Source organism: Anser brachyrhynchus, assembly GCF_964034855.1.
Source record: "Anser brachyrhynchus genome assembly, chromosome: 14".
Lineage (NCBI taxonomy): Eukaryota > Metazoa > Chordata > Aves > Anseriformes > Anatidae > Anser > Anser brachyrhynchus.
In genome coordinates, this window is record NC_137709.1 from 2,242,021 (window position 1) to 2,255,608 (window position 13,588).

Consider the following 13,588-nt stretch of genomic DNA (forward strand, 5'->3'; position numbering starts at 1 on the left):
ATTCTTGCACTTGTGTTGCTATACGTTCCCCCTCAGCCCTTTCAGATTTAATTTCTGACTCTTGTTACTGGTTTACAAAAGAGGGATCAATTTGCTGCCTGCTATTGGAACTGCACCAGAAAGGAACTTTGCTCCACAACATCTTTGATGTTTCTTATTGCTAGCAAAAGCAAAGCACGGGGTGAGGACAGAACATGTTGCATTGTGCTACAGGGATTGCTGAAAGCTACAACAGTCATTAGGCTGTGTTGGCTCCCAGCAAGCCCAGGATCAGCCATGGGGGAAAGGTGCTTTTAAGGCCACCTTTACCTCCCTGCTTCAGCTGTATCTGAGCATTGTGGATTACAGGATAAGAGCCTATCTCTAGGATATTCCAGAGTAAATAAATATCAGCTTCTCACTTTCCCTTTGCTTTTTTTTTCCTTTTTGTTTTAAGCCCCTGATTCTGATGTGTAGGAAACTTTCAAACATGTGGTTAGATTTGCTTCAAATCTTTCTTCTAGGAAATACTTAGTGGTTACTTCACCACTGCAATAAAAACTTTGACCTCTTTTATGCCTCGAATGATGAAAAGCACTGAAGAATCAGAGGCTGCAAATGCATGTGCCTCACCTATCTTCCCTCAGATATGAAAGTTGGCACTTGTACCATCATTTTATCACTTAAGAAAAAATTATTTGCATGACTGGTTCCATGAAAGATAAAGTCAAGCACATGACTTTGTTTTCCATTTTCTGTGCTTCTATAACTATGTCTGGTGTTACTTATCTGTTTAATGATTGTTTTCAAGGCTATGAAAATGAGTCGTAGATCAGCTGATGCCAGTCAGCGGAGTTTGGCATATAACAGAATTGTTGATGCCCTTAATGAATTCAGGTGAGCAGTTTGTCTTGTATCTTTTGCGTCTGTTTCTTCAAAAGCACTGAAGTGGTTTAGAATGACCTCCTCCTTAGTGCAGGATTTTTTAGCCCTTAGAGTTCTTATCTGAAAAGGAAAATGTTCTTGACACCTTCTAGAAAAGTACGATGTCCAATGTCTTCTGTTAAAGTTAAGTGCCGTAAATGTATTGGCGATAGCAAGCCATTCTATTCTGTTTGTGGTTTTAGATTTTGTCAAGTGCTTGTGTCCGTAAGGGCTGAGCATGAGCAGGGCACAAGTGACCAAGATTTCGTGTGCATTAGGTGGTAATGAAGCTCCCAGCAACCTCTTAAACTGAGACCCAGTGAGAGGGCTATAACTGCAAGCCCACGTTAGGGAAATCCTCCTCTAGTTGATATTTTCTTGATGTATGAACAAAACAAGACCTTTACCCCGCTCTAAGTTTTGCTCTAAATGAGTTTCAGATAACCAGCTACTAAGAAGGAGGACTATCATCTTCACACAGCAAAATGCACTACTGTAATCGCTTGCTATCAGTACCTGCAGAGAGTCTCTGTTCAGCAGTTAATATACAAAGTAATGCAGATAAGCACATCCCTGGCATTTAACTGTGTGTTCTTTCCATAGTTTAAGTAATGGGGAGGGAAATAAAATGAAATCCGTCTGTTTCAAGTGATTCATCTCCTCTCAGATGGGAGTGGCAGCGTGCCTCCTTTTACAACCAGCATCGAGCTACTTCTTAAAGACATGACACAAAACAAGGCTCTGATGCTTTACAAAGAAAATTGTCATCAGGATGCATTTTACTTAACGTTCTCACTCATTTTTCTGTAGTGCTGCATGCTACCTGGATGCCATGAAATAGGTGGTGTTGCAGGAGGAAGGCATAGTATTTTTTTTTTCTTATTTTTAGAACCTCTCCCCAGGGAAGTGTGGAGGGAGGGCACAGGATGTGTTCGGCAGGGACAGGAGGCAAGGCAGAGAGCACGTGGGCCCGCAGCAAGAACGGGATGGGATGAGCTGTGCCAAGAACCAGAGCAGAGGGAGCTCGAGACTTTTTGAGAGCCGCAGACTCTGCCCAGGGGGCCTGGGACGGGTTAAGCAACTCTGAGCAGCCACGGGCTTCTCTGCTCCCCCTCCCGGTTCTCTTCTTCCTCTCCTCCCCCTTCTCACCCCGAGCAATTTCTTTGCATTCCCATCCCCTGATAACACCATCTGCCCAGCTGTTTTCCCAAAACTTCCCCCAGATCATCCCCCCCCCCCCCCCCCCCCAGATACATTCGGTGGACTTTGTCCCTTCTTTTCCTTCCCAGCTAAGCGCTCTCGGGGTGGTGGAGGGGGCATTGTGTCCAGAGTCAAAAGCAGGAAAAATGAGTCTGAAAACACCGTGCTGGCTTTTTCCTCCTCGAAGGGAGGTTCACGGGGCTGTGCCCTGCAGGGCAGGGAGGTAATGTCCCGTGTGCTGTCCCATCCATCCCGTCCAGGGCCCAGGGTCGGCTGTCTCGTCTCGCCGAGCGTTGTAGGATGCGGTCCTGCGCATGACCCGGCCGTTGCGTAACCCGCGCTGGGAGCACGTGTGTAACTGCCACTTGGTGCAGAGGTTTCCATGGCTATACAAATATTACTCTTTAATAGCGTAGCGAGGTAAATTAAACCCGGTTTAATTTTGTATAAATGGATTTCCCGGGGCGGCGGACTTGGGCGATTCTGTTTTTTGACGGAGCGTGCTGGGAGGCGGGCAGGCAGCCGGTGCCCCCGGCTGGTCCCGCAGGCTGATACGGCCCCGAGCCCTGCTCACCGCCTTCTCGTACCGATAGGAAAGCCTTCCTGTACCGTGCAGGAGCCTTTCAAAGCAAAGCAATATGCCTATAGTAAGAAAAAAAGGCGTATTTAAATACCAGAGGCTGGATGCAAAGTTGTTTTGGCACGGGTTCAGCAAACCCATTTAGGCCACTATTATCTCTTTAGGCGTCTGCGTTCCCACTGAAGTCACGGGGAAGTCAGGAGCCCGAGTCCTTTGGTGAACCTGAGACTTGTGTTGATTTCTACCCTCTTAAGCAAATTCCGCTGGAGGGAAGAAGGGTGCTGACTGCAGTGGGTTGGTGTTTCTAAAACATAATCCTGTGCTGCTTTAACTCCTTGCAGGTGTTCTGAGTTTTTTTTTTTCCCCTTTGGAAGGAGAACTTCTTTTTTTTTTTTTTTTAAATGGAATTTCAAAGGAAAAAGGAAAACACAGCTGCTTTCCCTGAAAGGCCTAGGCTGCTTCCACAAATCGATGCTATCGCCACGTTTGCCATCAGTGCGGTGCCCGGCCCCAGGCCCACCCTTGCGCCATGAGTCGTTTTGCGACACTTTTCACTTTGTAAAGCAGCGATGGATTTAGCTAGTAACACTTGACTTAAAGGCTTAAAACTCTTTGGATGTCAGATGTGCAGACACATGACTGATGAAATAAATATTGCAGCTCCCCTGGTCCCTGAGCCCAGTGCCACACTCCGATAACACTGCGCGTGCAGCAGGCTCATACCTGCGTGGCAGAGACGCAGACTGGCAAGGAAGCCCTGAACGCAGGCCTAGGGAAACACCTTTCTCCACTTTCTGGCAGCCACGTTTGATCTTATTTTATGCCAGTAATTTTTAAGCAGCTTATGGTGCTGCGAACAGTGGTGGGTTTTGCTGGGCAGCGCTGGCAGCAGAGCCCTTAGGGGTAGCCCTGTTCCTGTGCTCCCTGTTGGCTTCATTTTTGAGAGGGGAAAAAAAAGGGGGAGAAAATTGAGGGCAGGAGGATAGCGAGCAAATTCACAGCCGGTCTGTGTTATAAACCACCGTTGTGTTTTCGCTTTGGAAGCAATACCCAAAGCGATGCTTGGCTTTGTCACGACGTCGCAAGCGGTAGGTAGCAGAGCAGCTCTCAGCACTGTGCCGGGGGCAGCAGCGCTGTGCTGGTGGGGACGGGGAGCTGCAGAGAGCCACCGGCCACCGCATCCACCGGCTCCTGCCTCGTGGGTCCTACAGCACCGGCAGGGCCGTCCCGCACCAGCGGGCACAGCAGGAAGCCGAGCGGCAGCAGCTGACCCGCGCCTGGCAGCAGGGCTGGGCTGGGCTGGGCTGTGCCGCTCGCCTCCCAGCCATCTGCACCCGCAGGGCATGTGAAACCCCAGGGGGCTGCCGGGAGGAGGTTCTTTAGGTCTTGTTTTCATTTGGCCGGTTGGTGCTGAGCTGCGAGGTGTGCTAGGTGTAGCGGTGCTTCCTGAGGAGCCCCCCGGCCCCTGCGCGCCACCAGCCCTCGCTCCTGCCCGTGCTGGGTTCAGCCTCCCTGAAGCATGTCCAAATTTCAACTGTTCTTAATGCGCCGCAGCCCCCACGAGGGCAGGGTCTCCTGTGTGCACGGGGACGGGGGGTGCTGGAGCACGGCTGGGGGAGGGGGCTGCTGCTGCAGATGGTCGGGGGGGTCGGCTTCAGTTTTAATTGCTAGCGGGTTTTAATCTGGTTAGCGTCCCTGCAGTGTGGCTTTTTATTTTATTTGGTTTTTTGGTATTTTTCTGTTTTGTTTGTTGTTTGTTGTTTTTTTTTTTGCTTTTTTTTTTTTAACAGCCGAAGGAGAGCGTTTCCCTGCGTGCTCGCGGAGCTGGAAGGCATTAATCCTTGCCCTTGGTGTGTGCCGAGGCTGCTCGGCAGCGAGGGTTCCCTGCGCTGCAGTCACATGCCTGCTGGCCGCCCGCCAGTGCAATCTGATCTCGCGCTGAGGAAACACTATCAGCTGCAGATGCAGCCAGGGTTACCAGAATAGTAAATAACGAATCACAAGACCCGGTCTATCTTTTCAACGAAAACAAATATTTTAATATGTTGGGTTTAGTTTAGAAGTAGTTTCTTTTTTTCCAAACAGCGGAGCTGCCTGCTGCAAGAGGCTCGGCGCGGTTAGTTTGCATAGGAAGCAGAAACGAGCTTTATTTTAGGTTGAGTTGTTTCATTTATCTTCAGCTTCTCTGGTCAGCTGCGTCTGCAGTGTACATTTTGATACTTGTCTGGGGCTTTGAAACTCGTCCAGCTCCGAAATTCCCAGTCTTGGGGTTTCTCCCTTTATTAGGGCCTCCTTACCCTCCGCTCCAGTTAATGGGCTGTGAACAGAAAGCTTTCTCTCGGTAATCCCATCTCCAGCCCCAGCTCTCTGCTATCAAGGCGCTGCGTTCACAGCCCGAGCCCGGTGCTGAGCCGGGTGCTGGGGGGCTGCTGGATGCGACCCTGGCCTCGGCTTCCCCCTCCCCAGCCAGCCCAGGGGGTTCCCTGCCTCTCCTCCTGCTCCGGTGGGAAGCTGTCAGAAAATCCGGCTTGTAAGGAAGACCGGGCTGATTTTGACTGTTGTCAGCACGTAGTGTGGGTGATGTTTTTAACGAAAAATGCTAAAAAAAAAAAAAAAAGAAGGGCCCAGCCTCTCTCTCCCCGAGCAGCCAGGGGCCGCCTGCCCTCCTCGCGCTGTCCCGTCCTGCCGCAGCCTCGGTGCGCGGGGCTCTGCTTCCTGCAGGCTTTCACTTTAAGCGCTCAGCCACCAAAGGTTTGGCAGCTGCTGCTCGAAAGTGTTTGCCTGCCTGCCGTGCACAGCCATTGCTTCGGTTCTGGAAGTGTCTGTGAGTTTTAGGCCAGCATGTCCAGAGAGGATCTGTATAAATCAGGGGTGTTCCTAGACATAAACCCATGTCCTGTAAAGCAAAAGTCTCTCCTCCAGAAAAAGCAGTACATGAGGTGGGCAGAAACCTGAATCGATCAGCCATTTCCTTTGGTGGATTTTTTTTTTTTTTGAGGCTTATATTTTTAGTGTGATGAAAACCTAGCTCCGCGTAGTGTCGTAATGCAGGCGTTGTGCTTAGAGCAAAACCATAATTTGGTTTAGATCAGGAGTTTAGCAGTAATCTGAGGGGGTTTAACCTGGTATTTCGCTGCAAAACCAGAGTTTTAATCATACATTTACTGTTTTCTCTGAAGTCAAAAAGGATGTGGGTAGGTGCATAATCCCTGAAGCCGTGGGGTAACTGATTCTGATGCATTTGAAGTTAAAGCAGAGACCTGGGCCCCTTCCCTGCAAAGCCACGTGTCGGTAGGTTTGGCGTGGAGAGGCACCGGTTGTTAAAGCAGGGGGGAAGTTTTTATAAAGCATTTGTAAGGCATTTTTATAAAGCAGATGCACATAAATTCGCACTAGTCACCAATCAGGTATGGAGGAGTTCTGTGTTTTGAATGAAACGTAGTGAAAGCAGGGAAGCAACCACAACAAGCAATCATTCATCTCCGTCCATTCAGAGCAGGGCAGCCGCTGACTTTTGTCAGTGCCCACCGCTGTGCTCGAGGTGGGCCCGGTCAGATGCACCACGTACCTGGGAGGTGTCGCTCTCCCAGGGGGAAGGAGCGTGAATTTGTTGAGTATGAATTGTCCGAGTAGGGATCTCTGCCTGTCACTGTTTGGTTTAATTCAAGATTTATTTATTTCTTCCTAGAACGACCATTTGCAACCTGTACACTATGCCGCGGATCGGGGAGCCCGTCTGGCTTACTATGATGTCGGGGACACCGGAGAAGAACCAGCTGTGCCATCGCTTCATGAAGGAATTCACTTTCTTGATGGAAAACGCTGCTAAAAACCAGTATGGTGGATTTTAGTTTTTACATGTATATGTGTTTACGCCTTTTTTTTTTTTTTAACAATTTTTAGATCAATTTTTAAATCTTGGTAGTAAGTGAGAAAGAATCAAAAGGCCATCCATAAATGCATTAGTTTTTAAACAGAAATATAGTAAGCAAGTACCTCCATTAAATGCCTCCTTCCATAATCCTCTAAATCCGGGTAAAGGCTAAACATTTGAAACGCGTCCATAGGAAGCGCGTGATGGGTGTGTATGTCTGGAAGGGGATGAACATACCTTGGGAAATGCATTCATCTACCTTTCAAAATCGGTTATCATATGATGAGCAAGGTTAGACATTCAGTAAGAGAGAGCCACGTGTGTAATGCTGTCTGACCGCAAATTGCTATTAAACCCGACTTCTGTAAAATGTCCCTAAAGAAATAGTTTGCTTCGTTAGCATTCACCTTTCTGCCCTCTGGACAAAGCCCTGAGCAGTTGTTAAAAACTGAGAAGGAGAACGCTCTTGGTAAACTCAGCAGAATCTGATAAATTTACTCTTTTGTCAACAGTTCATCCTCTTTCCCCAGGGCATGAATAGGGGAAGTTTTTTAAGTGTTTGGCTGTACTGAAAATCCTAAAACGAGCACAAACATGTGGAGCTCAGTGGGGATGAGCAGAGAGCCCAGCTGTTAGCTCAGGGGAACATGCTGTGGTGCGATGGGGAAGGCGCAGCTGCAGGGGAGGTGGCACCCGCTGCTCCTCACAGCCTTCAGCTTTGCCACCCAGGGTAATGCTGTCATCTTTTCCCTCCCCCAGACTGGGAGGTCACAGTTAGTGGGCAGTGTGTGCACTTTCTCCTGCCTCAGTGCGAGGGAGAAACCGTAGGGATTTGTGAGGGGCTCAAATGTGCCTTCCTAAAACAAATTCCCGCTGCACTGGAAGCTTTTCCCCGGGATTAGCCTCTTTCAGTCCCTGTCACTCTGAGCCCTGTGCTTCTTATTTACATTTAAATGGTCATTTGTTTGGGTTTGTTTGGTTTATTTTCAATATAGCGAGATTTACACCGATGGAAGCCAGAGGAAAATCAAGCCCTGTACCGTTTGCAATCTGGTTTTAAGTCTGCTTTCCTCTTCTGGCTGTCTCTGCTCAGGAAACAGGGCTAAATTTAAGCCGTAGGGATTGTGATAGTTGTCAAATATTCAAACAGCATTATTTTGAGGCTTAGTGTCTGTTTTCCTCCCTGGGCACTGGAGCTGCAGCAGCGGCCGCCAGCACCATCTGTCGGTGCGCGGGAGGATCTTGGGCTGAGCTGCCACACGCTCGTCCTGCAGGGAAGGGGGACTGGGAGGGAAAGGCTGTCCTGTCCTCCTTGGCAGCAGAAACCGTGCTCTATTGCTACAGTAAATCACATAATCAACACTTTTCTGAAAGCTTTTTTGCCTAGCTGGTGAAAACTGATTTGCCTGTGTAAGGACAGAGCCTTTCAGGCTGAGCTCTTTCTTTTACTGATGGTATTAGGGAACCTGGGGGGTGGTGGTTCTGAAAAGGAGCGGCCATACATGCTTAAATTGCATCACAGTTTTATAGAACAACACAGTACCTAGCTACTTTACAGATATGACAGCAAATATCATAGCCTTCCTCCTCATTTAATAGTCCCAGACCTTAAGGATGTGGGATCTGCACCTTGGAGCGCTCGTGTCACAGCGGCCACAGAGTGCCACCGTCTTCCTACAGTGAACAACAGAAGTCGGTTTTGAGGTGTTTTACAACACAGAGCTTTCAAAATAGGAAGTCTCATAATTATTGCCAAAGAGAGGAACTGGGTTGCCACAAGTTTAAAATGTTTCATTTTACTTTAGATGTCTGTTCTAAAAAAGAGCTCTGCAGGTGTGGGAGAGGACCAAAAGTAAGTCCTCTGCCTTTGTTAGGCTGTTTCTGCCATCCATGACCCATGCAGACCATGGAAGTGCTGTCAGTTTAACATGTTTAACCTGGGAAACATGCTGTTCAACATCTTACTTTCAGGTTTTTACCAGCCTTACTGACTGCGGTCCTGACTAACCACCTGGCCTGGGTCCCTACGGTCATGCCGAACGGCCAGCCACCTATACGAATCTTCCTGGAAAAGCATTCTTCCCAGAGCGTGGACATGCTGGCCAAAACTCACCCGTACAACCCGCTGTGGGCACAGCTCGGTACGTGGCAAACATCTCTAAACCGTGTAACAGCGCTGTGTAAATGGGTCCGAGCAGGGTGATTTTATGGATGCTTGTTTCTTTTCCCCCAGCACGTTAAAACTTTTTTGTTTCCTACTCAAAACAAAAGTATGTATTTCAGGCTCAAAGGTATTCACTGTATTTTTTTATACATGCTGTATTTTTTTGCAATATCAATTGTAAAATGGCACCCAAAAAGTAAAGCCCTCTTTAGTCATCTATGACAGGTCTCTTAAGGTCACCTGCCCTGGTGATGATGAAAGATTCTGGTCCTTCTCTTGTCCTCTCTCTATAAAGAAACCACGTTTTGGTATTTTGGGATGCTGCTATTAATAAGCCTGATTCCAGAAAGAATAAATCGAAGAAATTCATCTTTTGAGGAGAAGTGGCCATACTGTCAGTACAACAGGCAGAGGTGAACCTGGAGCCCAGTCTTCCAAGCTGTCAAAAAACCCGTATGACCCATCGGAGGGCTCAAGGGGAAGGAAAAGAAGAAGGCTTCAGCTATGCAGCTGCCACTGACACTTTTTGCCTTCGTTCTTGGCATAGGTTTGTGTCTACTGACAGCTTTCTTTTGGTAGGGAGAAGTTGAGCCCGGTTTCCAGACTATCCAGGGTAATTCGGAGCAGATGCCTCCTCTCTTCCCTAGCTATATAAGGAACCTGGGAGACCAGCCTCCAGAGCCAGGCACTGAAGTTAGGTGGTGCAAATACTCCCTAATAGATGAGATCAGATGTCTCCCTACCAGCGTGTCATCTTACATAAAATACCAGCAGCTTCATTAGAATTCTCTGTATTAAAACCAAAATACTGGCATAGCTGCCCTCTTCTGATTCAGTATTTTTCTGCTGTGGGCTTGGCCTTTGAAAGATGGACAACCGTTGTCCGTTAGAGGAATCATTTGTTTTAAAGATGCAAAACATTTGTCTGTTTTATTTCCTGTTCTAGGTGACTTGTATGGGGCTATTGGATCACCTGTGAGATTAGCAAAAACAGTTGTGGTTGGCAAAAGGCATGACCTGGTACAGAGATTGCTTTACTTCCTCACTTACTTCATCAGATGCTCAGAACTTCAAGAGACACATCTTCTAGAAAATGGGGAAGATGAAGCCATAGTCATGCCTGGAACTGTTATAACTACCACGCTGGAGAAAGGGGAAGTAGAAGAATCCGAGTATGTGCTTGTCACCATGCACAAGAACAGGGGCAACTTGCTACCGAGGGAGTCTGAAGAAATGAGAACTCCCAACTGTAGCTGTAAATATTGCAAATGTCCGATTTCCCTTGCACAAAACATAGAAGGTGTTTCACAGCAAGAGAGAGAAGACACGCAGAACACTCCTAAGGTAGAGCTGGAAACGTCTTCAGACGAGAGCAGAACTATTGTTCCTGATGATTGCCAGGAAGATGCTGTTGATGTTAAGCCATCGAGAACCTGCCTGGACACTAACCTGGAGAGCGTGGCGTGCGCAGGGGCGGCTTCACCAGAAAAACGTGTATCGACAGAATCTGGTTTAGAGCCAACAGCAAATGTGTGGAGGGATGAAGACCCGCTGGAATCGGGCAACCAGGCAGTCAGTGCAACAAGGTCACCCGGTATAGCTGTGGAAAAGAAGCCTCCAGATAAGCTCTTCTGCGATACGTTTCCTTGCAGTGCTGCTGAAGCTCAGACAAAGGTGACTTTCCTCATCGGAGACTCCATGTCACCTGATTCAGACATCGAGCTCAGAAGTCAGGCAGTAGTGGAACAAATTGCGAGGCATCACAGCCCGCCAGCAGCGGAGGAAGGAGTGTCTGCTGATCAGAACTGTGAAGCTAAACAAACTGGTGAGGACCAAAATAGAGACTGTGGGACAACTGAACCCTTTCCTCAAGTTGCTAGCGAGCATCAGAGCTGGAATCCAAACCCATACAACGCTGAGAGCATGAGTCTGTTTGATGAATATTTTACTGATGACAGTTCAATTGAAACCCGGACTATTGATGATATTCCAGGGCAAGCAGCTACGGACCTTCTTGCTCACAGCAGTAGTTTAGAGTTTTCTAAAAACCTGTGTACAAAGACTAGCAAACCACCTAGCGAATTTTGTAAATTTATGGACTCCGTTCAGCAGGAGACATACAAAATCTGCTTTGCTGAGCAGGACCAAAGAGAGAAAATCTCTATTCGTGTCCCCCATGGGGACAGAGAAAACACAGAGAAAAAGGTCGCCCCGGGAATTGATTGGGACATTCCAAGAAATGAGAGTTCAGATAGTGCCCTGGGTGACAGTGAAAGCGAGGATGCTGGTCATGATCTAACCAGACCAAGCAGTAACTATTACGGAGGAGAGCAAGAAGATTGGGCAGAAGAATATGAGATTCCTTTTCCCGGGTAAGTACTATTCAGCAGAAATAGAGACCAAAACAGATGCAGCCTCTTATGTCACATGTTGGGAGGAATGCAGGCTAACTTGGCATCAGTAGTTGGAAAAGTGTCTCTTGAGCTTGCTGGTTGTAAAAGAATATGGAGAGATCAGTGGTCTGGAAAAAAATATTAATCGTGCATTGTGATCTTGGCTCGTATCCTTTTCTTCCACAATGGCTGACTGCAAAAGCTGACTTTAAAATGTTTCTTTTTAAAAATTGCTTGAATGGAAGTTAAAATAGATATGATAAATGTGCGAATGCAGCCTCTTTGAAAGCTGAATTTGGTATATACGATTGTACATCTCCTTGATATGCCTTTCTTGCAGGTCAAAATTAGTTGAAGTGAACTCTGTCCAGCCCAGTATTGCCAATTTTGGAAGATCCTTACTGGGTGGCTACTGTTCGTCGTATGTCCCTGACTTCGTTTTGCAAGGAATAGGAAGTGATGAAAAGCTGAGACACTGTTTGGTGTCAGATTTGTCTCATGCTGTGCAGGTAATTAGGCTATATTTGGTAAATGTGTTTGTCGCAGTAGGAAAGGTAAATGTTTTCAAACCCACAGATCTGCAGGAAGGGGAAACGCTTACTGGCACAGCTCTCTTCAGGTGTCTCCACTCCCAGATCACCATTTTTTTTTCTCGTTTCTCAATTAATGTATTTGAGAAACATTGTTATTTCCCTGCAAATCTGGAGCACAAAACCTTAAATTCATGCTGAAGAAGCCACCCGAGAGGCCTGTGGCCTTGGGAAGATGGATCTCTGTGCTGAGCCATAGGGAAATTGGAGTCTTGCAGACATTGCAGCCCGCTGACAGCCGAGTGCCCACGGGATGCAATGCTGCTGAGCAAGATTAAATGCGGAGGCTGCTGTGCGGCCCTTCCCAGGCACGGAGTTGTGCTGCAGTGGTTGTGCTGGACTCCCTGTGCCCCCCCAGGACATCCCCCTTCTGTGCACGTCTGGCCACCGTGCTGCTGCTGCTCGTGGGGCACGACGTGTTCCCGCGGTGAGGCCACCAGCAGCGCTCGGTCCTGCAGGGACACCAGCTCCTTTCGGGCTTGTCACAGCTTCTGAGGGTGCTGGCTTTGTGGGGAGAGGGGAGACCGATATCAAACGGGAGTCCTGGGGGGGCTTGCTGAGCCAACAAGCCGCACTGGGGCTCCATGTGCTCCGTTCTTGAAACCTCCCTGGCTCCTCCTCTGAAGAGGAGGCGAAACGTGCTGGAAGGAGGCGAGCTGAGCGCAGGCTTAGCTGGGTGCTCCCTCTGCTGGCCCTCCTGTGGCAGCAAACCAGTGCCAAGTGGGAAGAGAGCTGACCCCGTGAACACTGCCGTGTTCAAAAGCAAGTTGGGTTTCGGGTGCTTTCAGTTTTAGGGGTTTAAAATACAAACAATATACTTGGAAATATGCTTTAAACATGTGCTCATTTTTACCTATATTCAGTCAGAACTCTGTATCAAATACCCAAAGATAAAATTATCAGCCAGTGCCACACTCACAAGCCTGGAATAAAATGTTTGATAAGGACTATCCTTCCAAGACCATGCCTAGCTTACAATAAAGCTCTGTTTTTAATGGATGGAGCACAATTTTTAGCACGTTACCGTGCTTTAGGTGAGGTGGGGTCTGGGATGCTGCCCCTGCTGTCCAGGGTAGCGATGCTTTGTGAAGAAGCCAGTGTCAGTTGCTGTTCTCAGAGGTCTGCTATTCTTTTTTTGTTTCTAGCATCCTGTTCTGGATGAGCCGATTGCGGAAGCCGTCTGCATTATTGCAGACACGGACAAATGGACGGTGCAAGTGGCCAGTAGCCAGAGACGGATGATCGATAACAAGCTGGGAAAAGAAGTGTTAGTCTCCAGTCTCGTCTCTAACCTGCTTCATTCCACTCTTCAGCTTTACAAGCATAATTTGTCTCCAAACTTTGTAAGTATGGATGAAAATCGAGGGGGTGATGTTCTTAAAGCATCCTTTCACTTCAGAGGTTGAAGATGTTGTAAGGTTCTGCTCAGTTTACTTGTGCATAGCCACAATTTCAGTAGCCAGCACATCCCCTGATGTAGCTGCCTGAGCTGTCTATTTAAACCCTGCTCTGTATTCAAGACAGCTGTCTCATTAATTCTGATTTAGAAAGCGATCAAAAACTTCTGCTCAAAAGTGGGAGTCTTGCCAGTAAAGAAAGATCTGCTAATGTGTTACTAATTATTCACCTAGACACGGGCAAAGAAAAGGCAGTAGATGTGTGGAGTCTGGGGTGTTCTGCTTGGAGGCTGTGTGCGGTTTGGCCACGGCGCTGTGCTGTCCCTGACACGTCTTTCTTTGCTTTCTAGTGTGTTATGCACCTGGAAGATCGGCTGCAGGAGCTCTATTTCAAGAGCAAGATGCTGTCTGAATATCTCAAGGGCCAGATGAGAGTTCACGTCAAAGAGCTGGGTGTTGTGCTGGGGTACGATCACTAATTTCCTGG

General features: G+C 47.9%; 1 protein-coding gene across 4 annotated transcripts in view; it reads left to right on the plus strand.

The window, feature by feature from the left end:
- The window catches only part of FNIP1 (folliculin interacting protein 1), a 67,025-nt gene that overhangs the window by 49,309 nt on the left and 4,128 nt on the right, over nt 1-13,588 (plus strand). For all 4 annotated transcript variants that reach the window (XM_080555461.1, XM_080555462.1, XM_080555464.1 and 1 more), the window contains 7 exons: nt 791-876; nt 6,372-6,518; nt 8,529-8,698; nt 9,668-11,093; nt 11,455-11,623; nt 12,850-13,047; nt 13,452-13,567. In XM_080555461.1, coding sequence (XP_080411587.1) covers nt 791-876; nt 6,372-6,518; nt 8,529-8,698; nt 9,668-11,093; nt 11,455-11,623; nt 12,850-13,047; nt 13,452-13,567 — 2,312 coding nt within the window. The remainder of the gene's footprint in view (nt 1-790; nt 877-6,371; nt 6,519-8,528; nt 8,699-9,667; nt 11,094-11,454; nt 11,624-12,849; nt 13,048-13,451; nt 13,568-13,588) is intronic.